Genomic DNA, 26,258 nt, shown 5'->3' with positions numbered 1-26,258 from the left:
TAACTGTGTACCAAATTTCATGCTTGTATCATCAAAGGCACAAAACTAACTAGAATATTTCACATATCTGCTGGGCTAACATGTTTCTGGAATGAAAGGAAATAATAATTACCATGATCTGTAATTTATAATCTATGCCTGCTAGGGACAATGGTGAGTGGCAGCGGTAACCCTGAGTCATTTCCAAAATATCCTCAACATATTCAGTATCTCACAAGGCAACAAATTTCAATTTGGCCATGACCCTCTGTCAGCTGCAGATCATCATGATCATACCATACTCACCCTCAAGTAAACTATTTTTTCTCTTTAGAAGCAAGTTTTTTTTTTTTTCATTTCCTCACAGGATACAGGTATAATCTTCCAGAACATTTTCATGCAATAAATTTATTCAGAAACCTACATGTTGATACATGTGAAATTTCAAAGGCCTCCAATAAATATGATTTTGCAATTTCTTTATTTGGACCAAATTTTATGTGTTTATAATGTAAAATAATCATAAGTATTATCATTATTATTTTTGACCTCATATCACCCAAAATTTAAACATGGCCAAAATAAAGAATTTCTAAAACTATTTAACTGAATCCAATGAAAGTTCATATATAATTAATACACCAGATACCAAGATTCAAGAAGATTCTACCCATATCCTGTGAGAAAATGCCAAAAAGGTGGAAAAAATATATATATAAAATAAAATCACTTATTAAAGAAGCAGCCTAGTGGCAATGCATTTTAATTAACTTATCAGAAAAGGGTCACATGATACCGATGTTCCTACCCATTTCTTCAGGTGTTTTACAGATGTCTATCAATATCTACCAATCTCTACAGATTTCTACTGACTTTAACCAATCTCTACCAGGGTTTTACCAATCTGAATTTTTTTTTAACATGCTGAAATTTTTTAGATGTCCAGGTGGGCTTGGATTTTTTTTAAAACACAATTGATTTCATTTCAAGTAGCAATTAAGAAGAGAAACCCTTGGTAAATTTATTTATTTTTCATTACATAAGTTTCAAAATTTATTTATATAGAAAAAATATTCACACCCCACCCTCTAATGGTCACCCACTTATTTTTATGGTTACCTATCCCTCCTCCATGGTACCAATACACAAGTTGACAAATCATATCTGTTAATCTGCAGCCTCTCACAGTTGTCTGTGTTCACTTTACTCAAGGCACCTGGCAATGAGGATTACACCTTGGCTCGCAGCCAGGTAGATTTGGTCCTATGAGGAGTCAGCTTTGCTTGAGGGCAGAGATGACAGAGGGACTTTTTAACACCTCCCAGTCTCTTGCCAATTGTTTAGCCAAGTCCAAGATTAAATACCCAGCTGTGCTTATATCTAAAGTTTAGCTACAATGGCAAGTGGCAGTGGTAACCCTAAATGACAATGTCATTTTAATACATTTTGTAGAGATGTGTTGAATTATTCAGGTTAATTGGTAGATCCATGCATGCAATATATACAAAGAATGTTGTACATATATACCATACCATATACCAAAGGCCTCTTCCCCCTTACTCGGGGGGTAGCCAAAAAGAAAAAGGCATAGAAAATACTCCTACCCATTTCATTTCCCATATATTCCACTCCCCTCCACCCTCCTCCCTCCCTCCTATCTTGGCACCTCCTGGATGACGGGTCATCCCTGCATCCTGTCCACTGCCCTGGGTCAGAAGCAGTGTCGCAAGACACAGCACATCCACAGCAAGGCCGCTTCATAAATTCGGCGACCCCCCCTCTCTGTCCCCTTATGCAGGAAAGGAGAAGACGGGGAGAAATCCCTTCGGGCTGCGTCAAATTTTTCTCAGACATACTTCCTCACCTCCCATCCCCCACCCACTCCCCCTCATGCATCACAGCCTCATCTATACACAACCCTTCTCCATTCACCCCTATCTTCTGTCCTCTCCCGTCCTTCCTCTACAGACATTCCTCTCTTTTGTAAAGCCCCTTTCACCCCATCCATCCATCTCATCCTAGGACGCCCCCTCATATTCACTCCTTCCACCTCCGCCTTCCACACTTCTTTTACTAATCTTTCTTCACTCATTCTTTCCATGTGTCCAAACCATCCCAATACTCTTTCTTCAATCTTATCTCCCAGCTCCCTTTCCACCCCTGTTCTCCTCCTCACCTCCTCATTTCTCACTCTATCTAGCCTAGTAACCCCTATCATACTTCTCAGACATTTCATATTCAAACACATTCAAACTCCTTCTCTCTTCCTCTTTCATGTTCCATGTTTCTGCCCCGTACATTGCTGTTGGCACAATCACTCCTTTTAGCATCCATTCCCAGATGTCTATTTCTCATTACACTTTTTAATCCACCAAGGCATTTACTCGCTTCTCTCAATCTACATTCTACCTCCACCCCCACTCCTCCCTTTCCTGTCACATTCGCCCCCAAGTATCCGAAACTATCCACTTCCTCCAGTTTCTCACCCTTAATGCTCACTTCCAGCCTGCTGTCACTCTCTCCCCTTGTACATCTAATCACCTTACTTTTGCCCACATTTATCTTCAGCTTCCTTCTTTCACACACCTTCTCAAACTCTGTCACTAACTTCCTCAATCCCTCCTCTGATCCTGCTACAAGTGCAGTGTTGTCAGCAAACAACAACTGGCTTATTTCCCACTTTTCTCCATTTTCTTTAATCATCTCCAACCCCTGTCCCACTACCCTTGCATTCACCTCTCGCACCACCCCATCCATGTAAATATTGAACAGCCAGGGCGACATAACACACCCCTGACGAAGTCCCATCTTTACCTCACACCATTCACTCTCTCCATTTCTAATCCTAACACAAGATCTACTACTCTCATAAAAACACTTGACTGCTCTTAAGAGCTTTCCTCCTATCCCATATATCTGCAGTACCTCCCACAGTGCCTTCCTGTCTACCCTGTCGTAAGCCTTTTCCAGATCCATAAAAGCCCAAAATACATCCTTACCTTTTCCTATAGCTTTCTCACATATCTGTCTTACCACAAAAATCTGATCTACACATCGCCTACCTGTCCTAAACCCACATTGTTCCTCACCAATTACTCCGTCTGTTCCTCTCCTAATCCTCTCAATGAAGACCCTCCCATAAGCCTTCCCAACTGCACTCAACAAACTGATCCCTCTGAAACTACTACACTCACACTTGTCCCCCTTTCCTTTGTAAAGCAGAACTATACAGGCACTTCTCCAGTCTTCTGGCACTCTACCCTCTCTAAAACAAACATTAAATAACCTCACCAGCCAGTCCACCATAACTGTACCTCCTTTCTTCAGACATTGTGCATGGCATCCATCCAACCCAGGTGCCTTACCTGCTCTCATCATCTTAACAACTGCTTTCACTTCATCTTTCCCTATTTCTCCTCCATTTTCCTCACTCATCACTCTCATTTTCTTAGCGCTTCCCACTGTAACTACCTTTCCCTCCCTATCCTCCTTCACATTTAGCAACTCCCTAAAATACTCTGCCCACCTTCCTCTCACTGCCTTCTCTTCCATTATCATCTCTCCATCTGTACCTTTTACCTTTTCTTCTCTACTTGATTCGTCTCCTCTTCCTCTTTTAACTTCCCTCCAAAACATATTTTTATTACTTTCAAAATTTTCCGTCATACTTTTTCCCCATCTCACATCTGCTCTCCTCTCTGCTTCCTTTATCTTATGCTTAACTTCCTTTCTCTTTTATTTGTACCTCTCATACGATTCCCTCATCCTAATTTGTAGCCAATCTATGAATGCCTGCTTCTTCTCTTCTACACCCTTCTTTGCTTCCTCATCCCACCACTCACTACCCTTCTTTCTATTTCCTCCCGCCCTCCTTGTTCCACACACCATCTTTGCACACCTTATGACTCCCTCCTTGAACCATCCCCATTCCTCCTCCACTCCTAGTTCTACTCTATCCTTTACTCCCTCCCACTCCTCTCAACTTTTTCTTATACTCATTCTCCTTTTTTTTTCCTCATTTAAGCAGTTTACTCCAAGTACCTCTCTACCTTCTGCCCTTTTCCTCTTTCTCCACCAATTGTCCACTCTCAATTTACCTTCCACCAGGAAATGATCTGATATGAGCACATACATATACCAAAGGTTTTTTCTCCCTTACAAGTGAGGTAGCCAAAAAATAAAGGCATAAAATCCACTCCCACCTATTCCATCCCCACATACTCCACTTCCATTCACCCCCCACCCTCCCTCTTATCTTGGCTTCTCCTGGATGATGATGGGTCATCCCTGCATCTCGCCCACTGCCGTGGATCAGAAGCAGTGTCGCAAGACATAGCACATCCATAGCAAGGCTGCTTCATTTAATCGGTGACCTCCCCCTCCGTCCCCTCATGCAGAAAAAGAAAAGACTGAGAAATCCCTTTGGGCTGTGTCAAATTATTTTTCACACATACTCCCTCACCCCCCATCCCCCACGCACTCCCTTTCATGCATCACTGCATCATCCATACACAACCATCCTCCATTCACCCCTATCCTCTGTCTTTTTCTGTCCTTCCTCAACAGACATTCCCATCTTTCCCAAAGTCCCTTTTACCCTGTCCATCCATCTCATCCCTCATCGCCCGCTTATGTTCACTCCTTCCACCTCTGCCTTCCACACCTCTTTTACTAATCTTTCTTCACTCATTCTTTCCATGTGTCCAAACCATTCCAATACTCTTTCATCAACCCTATCTCCCAACTCCCTTTCCACAACCACCAAATACCAGCCTCCGGAAACATATTCATAATCATATCACTCACCGCTCCATTAACACACTGAAAGACAACACACTGCTGCATGCCAGACCCCCTGATATCCACCCTTCTGAATCCTCTCTCCCACGAAAGGGCAGAGTCCACTTGGCCAGACTGCGGTGCGGTCACCACCCAGTACTTCTAAGCTACCAGAAGAGGCTGGATGACCGCATTGTGAACAGCTGCCCAGGATGTAACACTTCACCCCATACCATACAACACATAATGGAAGACTGCATTATACACAATCATGCACGCAAACAACACAACATACACTCTATAAAGGATTTGTGGGAAAACCCAGTTTCAGCTATGGCATTCCTTGGGGAGACGGGACTGCTCGGACAGACAGTCTACGGAACGACAACAACAACAACAACAACTCCCTTTCCACCCCCATTCTCCTCCTCACCTCATTTCTCACTCTACCCAGCCTAGTAACCCTTATCATACTTCTCAGGCACCTCATCTCAAACACATTCAAACTCTTCCTTTCTTATGCTCCATGTTTCTGCCCCATATAGTGCTGTCAGCACAGTCACTTCTTCATACAATCTCCTCTTAGCATCCATTTCCAAATGTCTATTTCTCATTATGTTTTTAGTGATTGCTTCTCTCAATCAACATTCTACCTCCACCTCCACTCCTCACTTTCCCACCACATACACACCCAAGTATCTAAAACTATCCTCCTCCTCCTCCAGTCTCTCTCCCTTAATACTCACTTCCAGTCTGCTGCCACTTTCACCCCTTGTACATCTCATCACCATACTTTTACCCACATTTATCTTCAGTTTCCTTTTTTCACACACCTTCCCAAACTCTGTCACTAACTTCCACAATCCCTCCTCTGAATCTGCCACAAGTGCAGTGTTGTCAGCAAACAACTGGCTTATCTCCTACTTTTCTCCATTTTCTTTAACCATCTCCAATCCCTGACCCATTACCCTTGCATTTAACTCTTGTACCATCCCATCTATGTATAAATTGAACAATCAAGGCCACATAATACATCCCTGTCCCTGATGAAGTCCCACCTTTACCTTAAACCACTCACTCTCTCCATTTCTGATTCTAACACAGGCTCTACTACTTTCATAAAAACTTTTGATTGCTCTTAAAAGCTCTTCTCCTATCCCATATATCTGCAATACCACAGTGCCTTCCTGTCTATCCAGTCATAAGCCTTTTCCAAATACTTAAAGACCCCGAAAAATATCCTTGCCTTTTCCTAAAGCTTTCTCACATATCTGTACACACACGAGCAGCAATTGAAACAGAACATGTCAAGAGCATGCTCTGGACCGCTAACTAGCAATTTGCCGACAAACGATTTTGGAACCAACCAACCCCTACCTAGTTGTTTACACAAAATGAGAAGGGAGATATATAGTTTGAGTGGCCGACAATGTAACCGTCTTTGTATCTTTATTTATTTATTTATTTATTTTTTTTCACGATCAGTTACAAAAAATGGAAGGAAAAAATGAAGGACATAGGGACAAAGAACCAACAAAAAGATGCCTAGACGTAAGTGTAATTGAGTTGCTGCTTGGGGTTATACCAAAAAGGACATGCCTGAACAAGACCCCAAAGACATACCAAAGGTTTTAAAGAAATTTATTTTCGGGATCTAACAGGGGAAAATAACATATGCATAGAGGGATAGATACGGAAAGAGAACCCAGGTTTAAAAATATAATAAATAGGGAAATCAACGAATTGTTAGATGAAATAATCTAACTCAAAAGTGAATGCAAAAGTATATACAAAGAAGTAGCCCTATTAAGAAAGGCCAATGAAGAAAATAACAGGGAAATAGATGAGTTGGAAATGGAACTAAATAAGAGAAAGGGAGAAAATTAAAGATTGAAAAATTAAGATTTGAATAGGAATGAGGCATTAACCCCTTTACTCTTGCAGGCAGCATTAGCTGCCAGACGTGTGATGTTGCGTCATAATACTCGCACTATGAAAAATAAAGTTACCGCTGTATTGCTCGTTCTCTTTCACCCGTGAATTTTGATAACCATAGAAAATAGGATGAAGCCAGTTTACAGAGTATGGGGGTCATGCAGGTACAACTACAATATATATAATCAAGACGCTCACATCGGCATCCTCGCGTACCCACTTGCTCCTCATGACGCCTATGTAGGGGTCATCGTATCGAAGGGGTTAAAGAAAGAGATGAAGGATCAGATACAGGCAGTGACTGAGAAAGTGGAAGAAAAGATAAAAGAAAATTACTTCCAAGAAATAAACAGTGGAAAGTAGAACAGGAAAGTCAAAAATGATCTTAAAGAAATAGTGGAGCAGCAGGTCAAGGAGAATGGTAATGAAATGGTAATCCAAGTGATTAAAGAGAAAGGGATACAGTGGACAAAAAAAGATGCATTGTAATCTATGGTATTAAAGAAAAGCATGATGTTCATAGATATCAGAGAGAAAAAGAGGAAAGAGATCGCTAAAGAAATTCTGAAAGAGATTCAAGAGGAGGGACAAAGTTTAGATGAAGAAATTGAAGAAACATATGGAATAGGTAGATACTCAAAAGAAAAACAATATAGGCCACTAAAAGTAAAACTTAGGTCACAAATGATTGCAGAGGAAGTACTATCTAGAACACCAAAACTAGCAAGCAGTGAACAACACAAAAATGTATGGATAAAAAAGAAACGAGTTATGAAGAAAAAGAAAAGGAACTTAGAAATAAAGCAAATTAAAAAAGAACTGAGACTGAAAAGAATTATTTTTTTTGGAAGTGGTGGACCTGAGGCTGAGAAAATGGTATATCAGGAAAAAGGAAAGAAAGCAGACAGAAAAAAGACGAGAAGGAAAAAATTAAGATTAGCCCATACCAACATAGATGGAATGATTTCAGGACTGAATGAACTAAATGACAATCTGGCATTAGAAAAACCAGACATAATGGGAATAGTAGTAACTAAATAAAAAAGTAATCTACCACCAAATACTGTTGGACGAAGAATAGAAAGGAAAAACAGGGTGGGGGAGTATTATTTTTGACTAGGAAAGATTTAAATGTGACAAAGATAATAGAAGGAAAAAACAATGTAGAATCAATTATGATAAAAGTCGAAAGCAATCACATAAAAAGTAGAAAATTTGTAGTAGTGTATGTGCCCCCCAAAACACAGTCCTGGACAGAAAACGATCATTCCAAACTGTTGGAAGATACAAAGTATGAACTGACCATTATACTGAAGGAAAGAGGAAATATAGTAATTATGGGTGATTTTAATTCAAAAGAAATATGTTGGGAAGAAATGACAGTAAAAGGTGGAGAAGACATATGGGGTAACATGCTGTTCGATATGACCATTGAATACACAATGACTCAATGGATAAAGGAAAATACCAGATACAGAAACAATGAGGAACCATCGAGACTGGATTTAATACTTATGTCAGAACCTGAAATTGTGGACAGAATAGATTACAAAACACCAATAGGAAATAGTGACCATGTACTAATAGAATTCAAACTAAAAGAGCAAATAGACCTAAGAAATCGGAAACATAGAATAGGAAGACCAATGTACAACAAAACGAATTTTGAGAAAGTTAAAAAAAATTCTTTCGTAATGCAAACTGGGAAAAATTCCAAAATGAAGAAACAGAGATGGGAGAGAAATGGAATATACTAAAAAATTTATAATGAGGGAGTGAACAAATGTACCACAACAAAAGAACTGGTACAACAAAAAATGTAGTGAAGCTAAGGATAAGAGACAAAGCTTGGAAAAAATGGAAATAAGACCAAAAAAATTTAGCAAATGGCAAACATACATCAAACTAAGAAACGATTATGTAAAAATACAGAGATGAAAAGAGAAACTATGAAAAAGAAATAATAGAAAAATGCAAGGAACAACCTATTTTACAGATATGTGAATTCTAAACTAGTAAACAAACAAGAAATAAAAGAGCTGTGCCAGGGAATTTATGAATATACAGAAGAACAAGAAATGGCAGAAATTATGAGCAATTATTTCAAATCGGTATTCACAATTGAGAACTCGCCTAACTGTGAGGGAATAGACAGAATTCCTCCCAATGAAGGAAATAACTGTAACACAGAAGGAAATCAGTGACCAAATAAAAAACCTTGATGTCAGAAAATCACATGGTCTGGATGGAATTACAAATTGGATACTGAAAGAATGCGTAGAGGAGTATCACAAGACTGGAAAAATGCAAATATTGTACCAATACATAAAGGAGGAAACAAGGAAAATCCAACTAACTACAGGCTGGTCTCCCTAACAAGCATAGTAGCAAAAATATTTGAAAACGTGATCAAAAGTAGATGAGTTAAACATCTGGAAGAAAAAACTACACTGAATCCAAATCAATTAGTAATTAGAGACAAATACTTGTATTGGGAAGAAATGATAAGTGGTGTCCTGCAAGGTTCGGTACTGGCTCCAATCATGTTTGCCATATATATATATATATATAAATGACATGGATGAAGGAGTAGAGTGTTATATGAATTTCTTAGCAGATGATGCAAAAATACTAAAGTACGAACAGAAGAGGATTGTGAATCATTACAGTTAGACCTGGACAAAATCTGGAAATGGACTTAAAAGTGGGAAGTGAACTTCAATATCAAGAAATGTAGTATAATGGAGTTTGGAAAGAGTAAAAACAGAATATCAAAAAATTATGAAATTGGTGAAGAAGAAATAAAAAAAGTGAACTCGGAAAGAGACCTTGGAGTAATAATCACCAAAGACATGACACCGGACAAACATATCAACAAAATAGTTGGAGAAACCTTCAACCTGTTAAGGTCAATGAAAGTGGCATTTGACTATTTGGATGAAGAAATGATTAAAAAAATATTAGTTACATTAAGAAGACCAAAATCTTGGCACCTGGATGACAGGACATTCCTGCATCCTGTCCATTGCCCTGGGTCAGAAGCAGTGTCACAAGACACAGCACATCCACAGCAAGCCCGCTTCATTAATTTGGCGACCCCCCCCCTCTGCCCCCTCATGCAGAAAAGGAGAAGATAGGGAGAAATCCCTTCGAGCTGCGTCAATTTATTTCTCATACGTACTCCCTCACCCCCATCCCCCACCCCCTCATGCATCACAGCAAGGAGGAGGTGTCATGATATTGACCAATAAAGGTTTAAATGTGACAAAGATAATCGAAAGTAAGGGAAATACAGAAGTAACTATGATTAAAATTGCCAACAAAAAGATGAAAAGCAGAAAATTTGTAGTAGTGTATGCCAAATTACACAAGAGAGTGAAAACAGAAGAAGATTGCAGATCGCTACAAGATGACCTGGATAAAGTATGGGAATGGAGCCAGAAATACGAGATGAACTTCAACATCAAGAAATGTAGCATAATGGAATTTGGAAGAGGCAAAAACAGAGTTTCGGGAAAATATATGATTGGAAACAAAGAATTAAAGAAAGTAAACTCAGAGAGGGACCTAGGAGTAATCATCTCAAGTGACTTGACACCTGACAAACATGTAATTAAATTATTCGGAGAGACTTACAACTTATTAAGATCAATGAAAGTGGCCTTCGACTACATGTATGAAGAGATGGTTAAGAAAATAGTTACTACATTGAAGAGCAGCGACAAAGATGGCACCCACACTATCAAATTTGACATACGAGGGGTGATCAAAAAGTAATGACAGTGATACCATATATTTTCACGGTACAGAGGTAAATCCAAATAGTGACCTACATTCCTTCAAAGTACTCCCTTCCTGCCTCTATGCAACGTTCCATCCTCTTTCGCCACTTCATGAAGCACTCACGGTACTCAGAAGCCGATATACCTCGTAGCTCTGAATTGACTGCTCGCGCCAAATCTTGGATGCGATGAAACAGCTTCCCTGCGATCGCACCCTTGATCTTTGGAAACAACCAAAAATCACAGGGAGCAAGGTCAGGCGAGTAGGGTGGGTGGGGGAGAAGTGTGATCCCCTGCTGCTCCAGGAACTGCACAGTGAGGCGAGCTTTGTGGGGGGGCAGCATTGTCATGGTGCAGCAAAAGGCGCGATCGGCGACGGGTTGGTGCAGTCTTGGCCTGATATTCCAGGACTCGAGGAAGGACGTGATCAGTGTAGTACTGGGTGATAGTACACTGTTGAGGCATTACATCCACACACATTGGTCCTTGTGAATTGAAGAAGATGGTGAAAAGGCGCTTCCTGCTGCGAAATCCTTTCTTCAGAATCTGAAGTCGAGGTTCTTCATCACTCAACCACACCATGTTAGACTGCTTGTCTCTGGTGGTGAAGAAAGAAATCCAACACTCATCTCCGGTAGCTACATCTGAGAACCGTTTCGGACCATTTGGCTCGAATTCAGCCAGCCATAGACGACAAGTCCGCACCCATTCGCTCTTCTGCTTTTCCGTAAGCAAATGAGGTATCCATCGAGCACACTTCTTCCTCAGCCCTAAGTGTTCATGCACGATGTCATGTCCGCTCCCATAACTGACACCGAGCTCCAAGGATATGAATCGAAGAGTAACAGTTGGATCTTCGTCAATGATGGCCCGTGCACGGACCGTCGTTGCTTCGGTCACGGATGTCCGAGGGCGGCCAGGACGATGATCATCTTCTAGCTGCAATTTTCCGGCTGCGAAAGCTCGAATCCAGCGGGAAACAGTTTCCAGTGATGGAGTAGACTCGGGAAAAACTTGCAACAATTCCTCTCTGATCTCCGTTGCTTTTTTCCCGAGTTTCCACCTTGTGAAGGTGTAGAATCTGCAGCCTTCTTTCGAAAAATCCATGTTTCCGGTTAGAGAGGCAAACCAACAATGACGCAATTGCACAGTGCAACGATAAAATGTAAGCTAGACAAACAGCGACAAGCTCAAACATGTAACAACAGGCAACACTTGCTGCCCCTTGCTCCCCGCCCCCCCAACACTTATAGTCTCTCAGCTACGAGTCCGACTGTCATTACTTTCTGATCACCCCTAGTATGAACAAAGATTGGAGAAATTACAGCTGTCAACATTGGAGCAGAGAAGGGAAAGAGGCGACCTGTTGACTATCTTCAGAATTATGAAAGGGATGGAAGTTCTCGATACAGATGACCTATTGAAATGGGACAAGAGAGAAGCAAGAGGACACGATAAGAAGCTAAAGAAGGACAGTTACAGAAGAGACATGAAAAAGAACAGTTTCCTGCACAGAGTGATCGATGTATGGAACAAACTAAACAGTGAAACAGTGAATGCTAGAACTATACACGAGTTCAAGAATAAGCTGGATGTGGAGAGATATGAAAACAGGTCATAACGAACATAGCTCCCGTCCTGTAAAATTCATACACACATACATATACCAAAGGATTTTTCCCCCTACACGGGGGGTAGCCAAAAAGAAAAAGGCATAGAAACCACTCCCACCCATTCCATTTCATCTATATCCACTCCCCTCCACCCTCCTCCCTCCCTCTTATCTTGGCACCTCCTGGATGACAGATCATCCCTGCATCCTGTCCACTGCCCTGGGGCAGAAGCAGTGTCACAAGACACAGCACATCCACAGCAAGGCTACTTCATAAATTCGGCAACCCCCCCCCCCCTCTGTCCCCCCATGCAGAAAAGGAGAAGACGGGTAGAAATCCCTTCGGGCTGCATAAATTTTCTTATCATACATACTTCCTCACCCTCCATCCCCCACCCACTCCCCCTCATGCATCACAGCATCATCTATACACAACCCCTCTCCATTTACCCCTATTTTTATCCTCTCCTGTCCTTCCTCCACAGACATTCCTCTCTTTTGTAATGCTCCTTTCACCCCATCCATCCATCCCATCCTAGGATGCCCCCTCATATTCACTCTTTCCACCTCTGCCTTCCACACTTATTTTAATAATCTTTCTTCAGTCATTCTTTCCATATGTCCAAACCATCCTAATACTTTTCCATCAACCCTATCCCCCAGCTCCTTTTCCACCCCTGTTCTCCTCCTCACATCCTCATTTCTCACACCATCTAGCCTATCAACCCCTATCATACTTCTCAGACATTTCATCTCAAACACATTTAAACTCTCTTCCTCTCTCATGTGCCATTTTTCTGCCCCGTACAGTGCTATTAGCACAATCACTCCTTCATATAACCTCCTCTTAGCATCCATTCCCAGATGTCCATTTCTCATTACACTTTTCAATCCACCAAGACATTTACTTGTTTCTCTCAATCTATATTCTACCTCCACCCCCACTCCTCCCTTTCCCGCCACTCACACCAAAGTATCTAAAACTATTCACTTCCTCCAGTCTTTCACCCTTAATGCTCACTTCCAGCCTGCTGTCACTCCCTCCCCTTGTACATCTCATCACCTTACTTTTGCCCACATTTATCTTCAGTTTCCTTCTTTCACACACCTTCTCAAACTCTGTCACTAACTTCCTCAATCCCTCCTCTGATCCTGCTACAAGCACAGTGTCGTCAGCAAACAACAACTGGCTCACTTCCCACTTTTCTCCATTTTCTTTAATCATCTCCAACCCCTGACCCACTGCTCTTGCATTCACCTCTCGCACCACACCATCAATGTAAAGATTGAACAGCCAGGGCGACATAACACATCCCTGATGATGTCCCATCTTTACCTCAAACTATTCACTCTCCATTTCTAATCCTAACACAAGCTCTACTACTCTCGTAAAAACTCTTGACTGCTCTTAACAGCTTTCCTCCTATCCCATATATCTGCAGTACCTCCCACAGTGCCTTCTTGTCTACCCTGTCGAAAGCCTTTTCCAGATCCATAAAAGCCCAAAAAACATCCTTACCTTTTCCTATAGCTTTCTCACATATCTGTCTTACCACAAAAATCTGATCTACACAACCTCTACCTGTCCTAAACCCACATTGTTCCTTACCAATTACTCCGTCTGTTCCTCTCCTAATCCTCTCAATCAAGACCCTCCCATAAGCCTTCCCAACTACACTCAACAAGCTGATCCCTCTGAAACTATTACACACACACTTGTCCCCCTTTCCTTTGTAAAGCAGTACTATACAGGCACTCCTCCAGTCCTCCGGCACTCTACCCTCTCTTAAACAAACATTAAATAACCTCACCAGCCAGTCCACCATAACTGTACCTACTTTCTTTAGACATTGTGCATGGCATTCATCCAACCCAGGTGCCTTACCTGCTCTCATCATCTTAACAGCTGCTTTCACTTCATCTTTCCCTATTTCTCCTCCATTTTCCTCACTCATCACTCTCATTTTCTTAGCGCTTCCCACTGTAACTACCTTTCCCTCCCTATCCTCTTTCACATTTAGCAACTCCCTAAAATACTCTGCCCACCTTCCTCTCACTGCCTTCTCTTCCATTATCATCTCTCCATCTGCACCTTTTACCTTTTCTTCTCTACTTGATTCGCTTCCTCTTTCTTTTGTAATTTCCTTCCAAAACATCTTTTTATTACTTTCAAAATTTTCTGTCATACTCTTACCCCATTTCACATTTGCTTTCCTCTTTGCTTCCTTTATCTTATGCTTAACTTCCCTTCTCTTTACTTTGTACCTCTCATACGATTCCCTCATCCTAATTTGTAGCCAATCTATGAATGCCTGCTTCTTTTTTTCTATGCCTTTCTTTGCTTCCTCATCCCACCACTCACTACCCCTCCTTCTATTTCCTCCCGCCCTCCTTGTTCCACACACCATCTTTGCACACCTTATGACTCCCTCATTGAACCATCTCCATTCTTCCTCCACTACTAGTTCTACTCTATCCTTCACTCCCTCCCACTCCTCTTTCAGCTTCTTCTTATACTCATTCTCCTTTTTTCTCTCATTTAAGCAGTTCACTTTAAGTACCTCCCTAACTGCTGCCCTTTTTCTCTTTCTCCACCTATTCTCCACTCTCAATTTACCTTTCACCAGAAAATGATGTGATATTCCCTCACTCTCTCCCCTTAGAACATGTACATCCTCAACTCTTCCTACCATACTCCTTGTCACCACTATGTAGTCCATTAATGCTCTATCTGCCACCTTTCCATTCACCACCCTCTACCATGTGTACTTATGCTTGACTTTCTTCCTAAACATTGTATTTGCTATCATCAACTCTCTTTCAAGACACATCTCCACCATCAATTCTCCACTATGATTTTTACCTGGAACTCCATACTTCCCAATCACTCCATCGATTGGTTCATTATTTACCCTAGCATTAAGGTCTCCCAATATAACTACATTGACATTTCTCCCTAATCCCTTTATGCACCCATTTATATCTACCCAAAAATCCTCCCTTTCCTCTATGCTCTTCTCACTACCAGGCCCATTCGCATTTACAAAAAACCACATCTCCTTTTCCAGCTTCACCTTCATCCATATCAACCTTGATGAAACCTCCTTCCACTCCACTACACGCTTACTTATCTCTTCACTTACTAGTATAGCCACCCCTTCTCTTCCTCGTCCCCTCTTCACTCCTGAGTACCTCCCAACTACACTCCCAAACTAGCAGTTGCCCTTTCCTTTTATTTTAGATTCACTCAAAGCCAACACATCTTTTTTCTCACAAGCATACTGCCTATCTCTTCCCTTTTACTCTCATCTGTACCACATCCATGGACATTAAAAGACCCAAACCTTAGGGTACTGGTTAGAAAACTCCCAGACCCTCTTATGCCTTTACTTTTTTTTTAGGAATGTCCCCTTTTGGGATTACACGTAGCAGGACTCCTAATCCCATCCCCCATCCCATTTTTTGTGTCCTTTTACAACTCAAATGGAGAGACTTGGTGGTAGCATTCTCTTTCCCCATCACAGGGTAGGCAAAAAAAGGAAATGAATATTCAGAGAAATGGTACAGGACATTAACAAGGGGTTGGGGGACAGCATAATGGAGGGATAGCCGTAGTATAAAAGTGTCATTATTTCTCTATGAACAGAGTTTTCCTCTATCACAGACAAAATGATGTGTGGCTCTGGTCCATAGGGGCACCCCATATAGATCCTAAAGTATCAACTGCATGCTACTTTGCCACAATAACATGTAGCCAATACCCCAGACGAGGTAATTACAACTAGGTAAATACAACCCTTCTCCATTCACCCCTATCTTCTGTCCTCTCCTGTCTTTCCTCAAAAGATATTCCTCTCTTTTGTAATGCCCCTTTTACCCCATCCATCCATCTCATCCTAGGATGCCCCCTCATATTCACTCCTTCCACATCTGCCTTTTACACCTCTTTTACTAATATTTCTTCACTCATTCTTTCCATGTGTCCAAACCATCCTAATACTCTTTCATCCACCCTATCTCCCAACTCCCTTTCTATCCCTGCTCTCCTCCTCACCTCCTCATTTCTCACTCTATCTAGCCTAGTAACCCCTACCATACTTCTCAGACATTTCATATCAAACATATTCAAACTCCTCTCTTATTTTGGCGCAGCGAACTGGGGACTGCGCAGATCAAATGGACAATCAGCATCATAGCATCCGTGACGTAGACAGACTTGGGACGGAAGGTTATTTATTCACGGGAATGTTCGATGCCACTTTATTGCAGATCCGATCCATCACGCAGGATGGACCCAAAGGAATTTCGATAGTTAGTGTGAAATGATGAAAACTGGAAATGGGACTGTAGTTACTAAAGGCTAAAAGCTACACATGATATAAAATATTGCAAAGGATCCACTAGTACACTCTAAACCTAAAATATAAAGGGTTTTACAACTTACTGAGTTGGCTACAAGAGGGGTGTGTACACCTTTCGAGTTTCGAACCAGACTGGCGCCTAGATGCGTGACGTGACATCACAAACGGCAACTTGATGCTGAAAGATACAAAGACGGGTCACCACGAGCATAGCTCCCTTCCTGTATAATACATACATACATGTACCAAGGCTTTTTCCCCCTTACAAGGGAGGTAGCCAAAAAGAAAAAGGCATAAAATCATTCCCACCCATTCCATCCCTAAATACACTGCACTCCCCTCCCTCTTATCTTAGCACCTCCTGGATGACGGGTCATCCCACCTTGTCCACCGCCCTGGGTCAGAGGCAGTGTCACAAGGCACAGCACATCCACAGCAAGGCCGCTTCATTAAATCTGTGACCCCCCATCTCTGTCCCCCCCATGCATAAAAGGAGAAGACGGGGAGAAATCCCCTTGTGCTATGTCAAATTTGGTCACACATACTACCTCACCCCCCATCCCCCCAACCATTCAACCTCATGCATCACAACATCATCCATATACAACCATTCTCCATTCACACCTGTCTCCTGTCCTCTCCTGTCCTTCCTCAACAGACATTCCCCTCTTCACCCAAAGCCCCCTTCACCCCATCCATCCATCTCATCCTAGGACGTCCCCTCATGTTCACTTCCTCCACATCTGCCTTCCATACCTCTTTTACTAGTCTTTCTTCACTCATCCTTTCCATGTGTCCAAACCATCCTAATACACTTTCATCAACCCTATCTCCCAACTCCCTTTCCACCCCTGTTCTCCTCCTCACCTCCTCATTTCTCACTCTAGCCTAGTAACCCCCATCTTACTTCTCAGACACCTCATCTCAAACACATTCAAACTCCTTCTCTCTTCCTCTCTTATGTTCCATGTTTCTGCCCCATACAGTGCTGTTGGCACAATCACTCCTTCATACAGTCTCCTCTTAGCATCCATTCCCAAATACCTATTCCTCATTACACTTTTTAATCCACCAAGGCATTTACTCACTTCTCTCAATCTACATTCTACCTCCACCTTCACTCCACCTTTTCCTGCCACATTTGCACCCAAGTATCTAAAACTATCCACTTCCTCCAGTCACTCTCCCTTAATGCTCACTTCCAGTCTGCTGCCTCTTTCACCCCTTGTACATCTCATCACCATACTTTTACCCACATTTATCTTCAGCTTTCTTCTTCCACACACTCTCCCAAACTCTGTCACCAACTTCCTCAATCCCTCCTCCGATCCTGCCACAAGCGCAGTGTCGTCTTCAAACAACAGCTGGCTCACCTGCCACTTTTCTCCATTTTCTTTAAACATCTCCAATCCCTGACCCACCACCCTTGCATTTACCTCTCGCACTACCCCATCCATGTACAAGTTGAACAGCCAGTGCGACATAACACATCCCTGACGAAGTCCCACCTTTACCTCGAACCACTCACTCTCTCCATTTCTAATCCTGACACATGCTCTACTACTCTCGTAAAAACTCTTGACAGCTCCTAGAAGCTTTCCTCCTATCCTATATATCCGCAAAACCTCCCACAGTGCCTTCCTGTCTACCCTGTCGTAAGCCTCTTCCAGATCCATGAAAGCCCAAAAAACATCCTTCCCCTTTCCTATAGCTTTCTCATATATCTGTCTTATAAAAAAAATCTGATCTACACAACCTCTACCCATCCTAAATCCACACTGTTCCTCACCAATTACTCCCTCTGCTCCTCTCCTAATCCTCTCAATCAAGATCCTCCCATAAGCCTTCCCAACTACACTTAACAAGGTAATCCCTGTGAAACTACTATACTCACATTTGTCCCCTTTTCCCTTGTAAAGTGGAACTATACATGCACTCCTCCAGGCCTCTGGCACTCTACTCTCTCTCCAGCAATCATTAAATAACCTCCTTTTTTTAGACATTCTGCATGGCATCCATCCAGACCAGGTGCCTTACCTGCTCGCATCGTCTTAACAGCTGCTTTCACTTCATCTTTCCCTATTTCTCCTCCATTTTCTTCACTCATCACGGTCATTTTTTTAGCATTTCCCACTGCATCAATCTTTCCCTCCCTACCCTCCTTCACATTTAGCAACTCACTAAGATATTCTTCCCATCTTCCTCTTACTGCCTTCTCTTCCATTATCATCTCTCCATCTGCACCTTTTACCTTTTCTTCTCTACTTGATTCGCCTCCTCTTCCTCTCTTAATTTCTTTCCAAAACATCTTTTTATTACTTTCAAAATTTTCTGTCATACTCTTACCCCATTTCACATCTGCTCTCCTCTTTACCTCCTTTACCTTGTGCTTTACTTCTCTTTTCTTTTCTTTGTACCTCTCATATGACTCCCTCGTCCTATTTTGTAACCAATCTGTGAAAGCTCGCTTCTTCTCTTCTGCAACCTTCTTTGTTTCCTCATCCCACCATTCACTACCCTTCCTTCTATTTCCTCCTGTCCTTCTTGTTCCACACACCATCTTTGCACACTTTGTGACTCCCTCCTTGAACCATCCCCATTCCTCCTCCACACCTAGCTCTACTCTATCCTTCACTCCCTCCCACTCCTCTCTCAGCTTCTTCTTGTACTCCTTCTCCTTTTCCTTTTCATTTAAAGAGTTCACTCTAAGCACCTCCCTACCTTTTGTTCTTTTCCTTTCTCCGTCTATCCTCCACTCTCAACTTACCTTCCACCAAAAAATTATCTTATATTCCCCTACCCTCTCCCCATAGCACATGTACATCTTTAACTCTTCCTATTATACTCCTATCTACCACTACATAGTCCATTAACACTCTACCACCCTTCCATCCACCACCCTCTCCCATGTGTACTTATGCTTGACTTTCTTCCGAAACACTGTATTTGCTATCATCAACTCTCTAGACACATCTCCACCATCAACTCTCCACTACAATTCTTTCCTGGAACTCCACATTTCCCAACCACTCTGTCAATTGGTTCATTTCCTACTGTAGCATTAAGGTCTTCCAGTACTATTACATTGACTTTCTCCCTAATCCCTCTATGAAGTCATTTAAATCTATCCAAAAAGCCTCCCTTTCTTCTACACTCTTCTCACTACCAGGCCCATATGCACTTACAAAAAACCCCATCTCCTTTCCCAGTTTCACCTTCATCCACATTATCCTTGAGGAAACCTCCCTCCTTTCCACTACATGTTTACCTATCTCTTCACTTACTAGAATAGCCACCCCTTCTCTCCCTCGCCCTCTCTTCACTCCTAATAACTTCCCACTTACACCCCCAAATGTACACTCGCCCTTCCCTCTCAACTTAGTTTCACTCAAAGCCAACACATCCATCTTTCTTCTCACAAACATACTACCTATCTCTTCCCTTTTACTCTCATCTGTACCACATCCACGCACATTAAAAGACCCAAGCTATAGGGTGCTGGTTGGAAAACTCCTAGACCCTCTTATGCCTTTACTTATTTTTGGGAAAAATACAAAAATCTGATTCACACAACCCCTACTTATTCTAAACCCACACTGTTCCTCACTGATTACTCCCTCTGTTCCTCTCCTAATCCTCACAATGAAAACCCTCCCATAAGCCTTCCCAATTATGCTTAACAAGCTGATCCCTCTGAAACTGTTTCACTCACACTTGTCCCCCCTCCCATGTAAAGTGGAGCTATACAGGCAATCCTCCAGTCCTCTGGCACTCTACTTTCTTTTGAACAAACATTAAACCTCATCAGCCAGTCCACCATCACTGTACCTCACTTTTTTAGACATTCTGCATGACACCCATCCAACCCAGGTGCCTTACCTGCTCTCATCATCTTAACAGTTGCCTTCACCTCATCTTTCCTTATTTCTCCCATTTTCTGCACTCACCACTGTCATTTTCTTAGCACTTCCCACTGAAACTACCTTTCCCTCCCTATCCTTTACATTTAGCAACTCCTAAAATACTGCCCATCTTCCTCTTACTGACTTCTCTTCCATTATCATATCTCCATTTGTATTTTTTACCTTTTCTTCTCTACTTGATTCCCCTCCTCTTCCTCTCTTAATTTCTTTCCAAAACATTTTATTACTTTCAAATTGTTTTGTCATACTCTTACCCCATTTCACATCAGCTCTCCTCTTTGCCTCCTTTATCTTATGCTTTACTTCTCTTCTCTTTTCTTTGTACCTCTCATATGATCCTTTCATCCTATTTTGTAACCAATCTGTATCTCAACTTGTACTTGAAAAAGCTGTAATAAGCGAAACGTCGTACAAATAAAGGCTCCGTCCTCATATGGTGTTTATCTAGTCAATCTGTGAAAGCCCGCTTCTCGTCTACAACCTTCTTGGCTTTCTCATTCCACCACTCACTACCCTTCCTTCTATTTCCTCCCATCCTCCTTGTTCCACACAACATCTTTGCACACCTTGTGACTCCCTCCTTGAACCATCCCATTCCTCCTCCACTCCTAGTTCTTCTCTATCCTTCACTCCCTCCCATTCCTCTCTCAGGTTCTTCTTGTACTCCTTTTCTTTTTCATTTAACCCCTTCCATACGGTGCCGCCTACGTAGGCGGCATGGGGAGCAAGTGGATACGCGAGGCTGCCATATTGGCGTCTTGATTATATTTATTGTAGTTGTCCCTGCATAACTGACATACTCTCTAAACTGGCTTCATCACATTTTCTATGGTTATCAAAATTCACGGGTGAAAGAGAGAATGATCAATATAAGCGGTGACTATTTTTATGATGCGAGTATTATGACGCAACATCGTACGTCTGGCAGCTAATGCTGCCCACGAGATTTTGGCCTAGAGTGAAGTGGTTAAGCAGTTCACTCTAAGCACCTCCCTACCTCTTGTCCTTTTTCACTTTCTCCATCTATCCTTCACTCTCAACTTACCTTCCACCAAAAAACTATCTGATATTCCCCCACTCTTTCTAGAACATATATATCCTTAACTTTTTCCACTATTCTCTTGGTTACCACTATACAGTCCATCCATACTCTATCTACCACCCTTCTATCCACCACCCTCTCCCATGTGTACTTATGGTTGACTTTTTTCCTAAACATTGTATTTGCTATCATCAACTCTCTAGACACATCTCCACCATCAACTCTCCTCTACAATTTTTTCCTGGAACTCCACACTTCCCAACCACTCCGTGTATTGGTTCCTTTTCTACCCTAGCATTAAGGTCTTGCAATACCACTACATTGACATTTCTCCCTAAACCCTCTATGCACTCACTTAAATATTTCCAAAAAGCCTCCTCTTCCTCCACACTGTTCTCACTACCAGGCCCATATGCAGTTACAAAACCCACATCTTCCTTCCCAGTTTCACCTTCTTCCACATTAACCTTGAAGAAACCTCTTTCCACTCCACCACACATTTACCTATTGCTTCACTTACTAGTATAGCCACCCCTTCTCTCCCTCCTCCTCTCTTCACTCCTGAGACCCTCCCAACTACACTCCTAAATTCAAACTCACCCCTCCCTCTCAACTTAGTTTCACTCAATGCCAACACATTCATCTTTCTTCTCACAAACATACTACCTATCTCTTCCCTTTTACTCTCATCTGTACCACATCCACTCACATTAAAAGACCCAAACTTTAGGGTTCTGGTTGAAAAACTCCTAGACCCTCTTATGCCTTTACTTTTTTTAGGAAAGTCCCCTTTGGGGCTACAGGGAGAAAGATGTCTAGTCCTATCCCTGTTCCAATTTTGTCACCTTTTACGACCGAAGTGGGAAGACTTGGTGGCACTATTCTTTTCCCCCACCACAGGGCTCAGATAGATAAGAAAATGAGTATTCAGACAGTAACAAGAGTGGGTGACAGCATAACAGAGGGACAGTTGCAGTATAATATAGTATCATCATTTCTCTATGAATTGAGATTTCCTCTACCACAGACTAAATGATGTGTGGCTCTAGTCCATAGGGGTGCCCCATATAGACCCTAAAGTATCAGCTGCATGGTACTGAACAGCTATTAACCCCTACAATAACATGCAGCTAATATCCCAGAGTGTTCATGTTCAAGAGGAGCCTAACATAAACTAAGCAATTTCTGTTTTCTTGAGCAAGGTTGTATTATTTTTCATGTTGAAGTTTCCTCTTCAGATCATGAATCTTAGTTTCAGGAGACAAGATCACATTTCAATAATTGGATTTCAACTAAAAATACATTTACTTTCTTAAATATTTCCTTAAATCTTGGGAGATCTTTACACCAATGTGTAAATAATGAGGTTTCATGAATCTTCAGTTTGGAATATGATGAAATTTGCTGTGTATAATCAAGCTATTTTGCTTCTCCACACTTCTTTTATTTTCAGAGGCACTAAGAATTGCCTCTCAATTTTTCCTCCTAGCTCACTTTACTTGCCTTGTAATCATCATATCTAGTTCTAAAAATAAACTTTTAAGCAAACTGATTCTGAACAGTGAACCCAATAAGTGAAATACATCCTTCAAAGGCAAGTAAACAGCTTAGTCAGATCATTGGCTTTGTAGCTATGTTGTCACTCCTTTGTTTGGGACTGAAATGGAGAATGTGAATAGAATCTAAACTAATATGACACTGACGGGTTTCTCCTTGTCTTCTCTATTTTTGCGTGAGAGAATGAGGAGGGAGGGTCGCCATGTATATGAAGCAATGGGGAATATATGGATGTACCATGTCTTGCTGCATTTTTTCTGACCAGAGCAGTATGGAGGAGTCAGGAATGAACATTTATTCACAAGGAGCTGAGATAAAAGGAAAACAAAGGGGTGATGTATGGGAGTGTGTGGGTGGCTGGCTACCTCCCTTATAAGGGGGAAGAAGCCTTTCATATATAGACAGATGTTGTGCACAATCTTGTTGTTATTCTCATTCTTTTTTCTAATTACTACATTCTGGATTTCAGAGATTCTTTGAGCATCCTTGCACTTTTATCACGCATCTTTGCTGTGTGTCAGGAGGCAGCTGACTTTTGTTCATCCATAAACAGATATGTGAATACGGAATTAGAACAAAGTGATGAACCTCAACCTGGCCCAAGTAATAGGCCTGATCCAAAACCAAATGATAAGTCCATAAAGAAAGACATTAAATGTAAGTACAGTCAGAAGTTTATCTGAGGAACAAATGAGAATAAATGACCATTGAGAAAATTTATAAAATTACATTTGAGTGGTTTTAGTGAGAACAATTTGGGTCATTTTAAGAGTATTATTTTTCTTTTTCATGTTATATTGAATTCAAGATACTTATAAACAATAGTACTCATTGTAAAAAATCCTTGTGAGAACACAGTTGGTTGGAAAGGTAGTTTATTTCCTATTTCCTTTATGGTATAGCTACTAGCCTTATGGTTGTCTACACACAACTTGGTACCTCCAAGGTAAAGCTTCCTGAAGTAGAGAAAATTGCCTACTATACATTTCAACAAGTTTGGACTCTAACAAACACTAAGAAGGTAAGACAAACCCCCCTTCCAACTTTTCAGTTAATGGACTATGTAGTGGTAGATAGGAGTATAATAGGAAGAGTTAAGGATGTACATGTGCTAAGGGGAGAGGGTGGGGGAATATCAGATAATTTTTTGGTGGAAGGTAAGTTGAGAGTGGAGGATAGATGGAGAAAGAGGAAAAGGACAAAAGGTAGGTAGGTGCTTAGAGTGAACTCTTTAACCCCTTCCATACGGTGCCGCATACGTAGGCGGCATGAGGAGCAAGTGGATATGCGAGGCTGCCATATTGGCGTCTTGATTATATTTATTGTAGTTGCCCCTGCGTAATGACATACTCTTTAAACCGTCTTCATCATATTTTCTATGGTTATCAAAATTCACGGGTGAAAGAGAGAACGATCGATATAAGCGGTGACTATATTTTATGATGCGAGTATTATAATGATACATCGTACGTCTGGCAGATAATGCTGCCCACGAGATTTTGGCCTGTACTGAAGAGGTTAAAGGAAAAGGAGGAGTACAAGAAGAAGCTTAGAGAGGAGTGGGAGGGAGTGAAGGATAGAGTAGAGCTGGGAGTGGAGGAGGAATGGGGATGGTTCAAGGAGGGAGTCACAAAGTGTGCAAAGATGGTGTGTGGAACAAGGACAGGAGGAAATAGAAGGAAGGGTAGTGAATGGTGGGATGAGGAAACAAAGTAGGTTGCAGAAGAGAAGAAGCGAACTTTCACAGATTGGTTACAAAATAGGACGAGGGAGTCATATGAGAGGTACAAAGAAAAGAAAAGAAAAGAGAAGTAAAGCAAAAGGTAAAGGAGGCAAAGAGGAGAGCAGATGTGAAATGGGGTAAGAGTATGACAGAAAATTTTGAAAGTAATAAGAAGATGCTTTGGAAAGAAATTAAGAGAGGAAGAGGAGACGAATCAAGTAGAGAAGTAAAGGTAAAAGGTGCAGATGGAGAGATGATAATGGAAGAGAAGGCAGTAAGGGGAAGATGGGCAGAATATTTTAGTGAGTTGCTAAATGTGAAGAAGGATAGGGAAAGATAGTTGCAGTGGGAAATGCTAAGAAAATGACCGTGATGAGTGAGGAAAATGGAGGAGAAATAAGGAAGGATGAAGTGAAGGCAGTTGTTAAGATGATTTAAGCAGGTAAGGCACCTGGTCTGGATGGATGCCATGCAGAATGTCTAAAAAAAGGAGGTACAGTGATGGTGGACTGGCTGGTGAGGTTATTTAATGTTTGCTGGAGAGAGGGTAGAGTGCTGGAGGACTGGAGGAGTGCCTGTATAGTTCCACTTTACAAGGGAAAGGGGGACAAGTGTGAGTGTAGTAGTTTCAGAGGGATTAGCTTGTTAAGTGTAGTTGGGAAGGCTTATGGGAGGATCTTGATTGAGAGGATTAGGAGAGGAACAGAGGGAGTAATTGGTGAGGAACAGTGTGGATTTAGGATGGGTAGAGGTTGTGCAGATCAGATTTTTGTGGTAAGACAGATATGTGAGAAAGCTATAGGAAAGGGGAAGGATGTTTTTTTGGATTTTTATGGATCTGGAAAAGGCTTATGACAGGGTAGACAGGAAGGCACTGTGGGAGGTACTGCAGATATACAGGATAGGAGGAAAGCTTCTAGGAGCTGTCAAGAGTTTTTATGAGAGTAGTAGAGCATATGTCAGGATTAGAAATGGAGAGAGTGAGTGGTTTGAGGTAAAGGTGGGACTTCGTTAGGGATGCGTTATGTCGCCCTGGCTGTTCAACTTGTACATGGATGGGGTGGTGCGAGAGGTAAATGCAAGGGTGGTGGGTCAGGGATTGGAGATGGTTAAAGAAAATGGAGAAAAGTGGCAGGTGAGCCAGCTGTTGTTTGTGGATGGCACTGTGCTTGTGGCAGGATTGGAGGAGGGATTGAGGAAGTTGGTGACAGAGTTTGGGAGAGTGTGTGGAAGAAGAAAGCTGAAGATAAATTGGGTAAAAGTAAGGTGATGAGATGTACAAGGGGTGTAAGTGGCAGCAGACTGAAAGTGAGCATTAAGGGAGAGTGACTGGAGGAGGTGGATAGTTTTAGATACTTGGGTGCAAATGTGGCAGGAAAAGGTGGAGTGAAGGTGGAGGTAGAATGTATATTGAGAGAAGCAAATAAATGCCTTGGATTAAAATGTGTAATGAGGAATAGACATTTGGGAATGGATGCTAAGAGGAGACTATATGAAGGAGTGATTGTGACAACAGCACTGTATGGGGCAGAAACATGGAACATAGGAGAGGAAGAGAGAAGGAG

At 41.8% G+C, this 26,258-nt stretch overlaps 1 protein-coding gene across 5 annotated transcripts in view; it reads left to right on the top strand.

Moving 5' to 3' along the window:
- Nucleotides 1–26,258, top strand: part of LOC143025490 (uncharacterized) — a 108,901-nt gene that overhangs the window by 12,206 nt on the left and 70,437 nt on the right. For 4 of the 5 annotated variants that reach the window (XR_012966394.1, XM_076185226.1, XM_076185229.1 and 1 more), the window contains exons 4-5: nt 23,440–23,627; nt 23,873–23,991. Coding sequence is in view for 4 of the 5 variants with exons in the window: in XM_076185226.1 (XP_076041341.1) it covers nt 23,440–23,627; nt 23,873–23,991 (307 nt within the window). In the remaining variant the exon portion in view is untranslated. The remainder of the gene's footprint in view (nt 1–23,439; nt 23,628–23,872; nt 23,992–26,258) is intronic. The other variant, XM_076185227.1, reaches the window with a different exon arrangement.

The sequence above is a fragment of the Oratosquilla oratoria genome, chromosome 5, assembly GCF_046742065.1.
Source record: "Oratosquilla oratoria isolate Oo_2021 chromosome 5, ASM4674206v1, whole genome shotgun sequence".
Taxonomy (NCBI): Eukaryota; Metazoa; Arthropoda; class Malacostraca; order Stomatopoda; family Squillidae; genus Oratosquilla; species Oratosquilla oratoria.
Note: the sequence above shows the minus strand (reverse complement) of the source record. Positions and strands in the feature narration are given on the sequence as shown.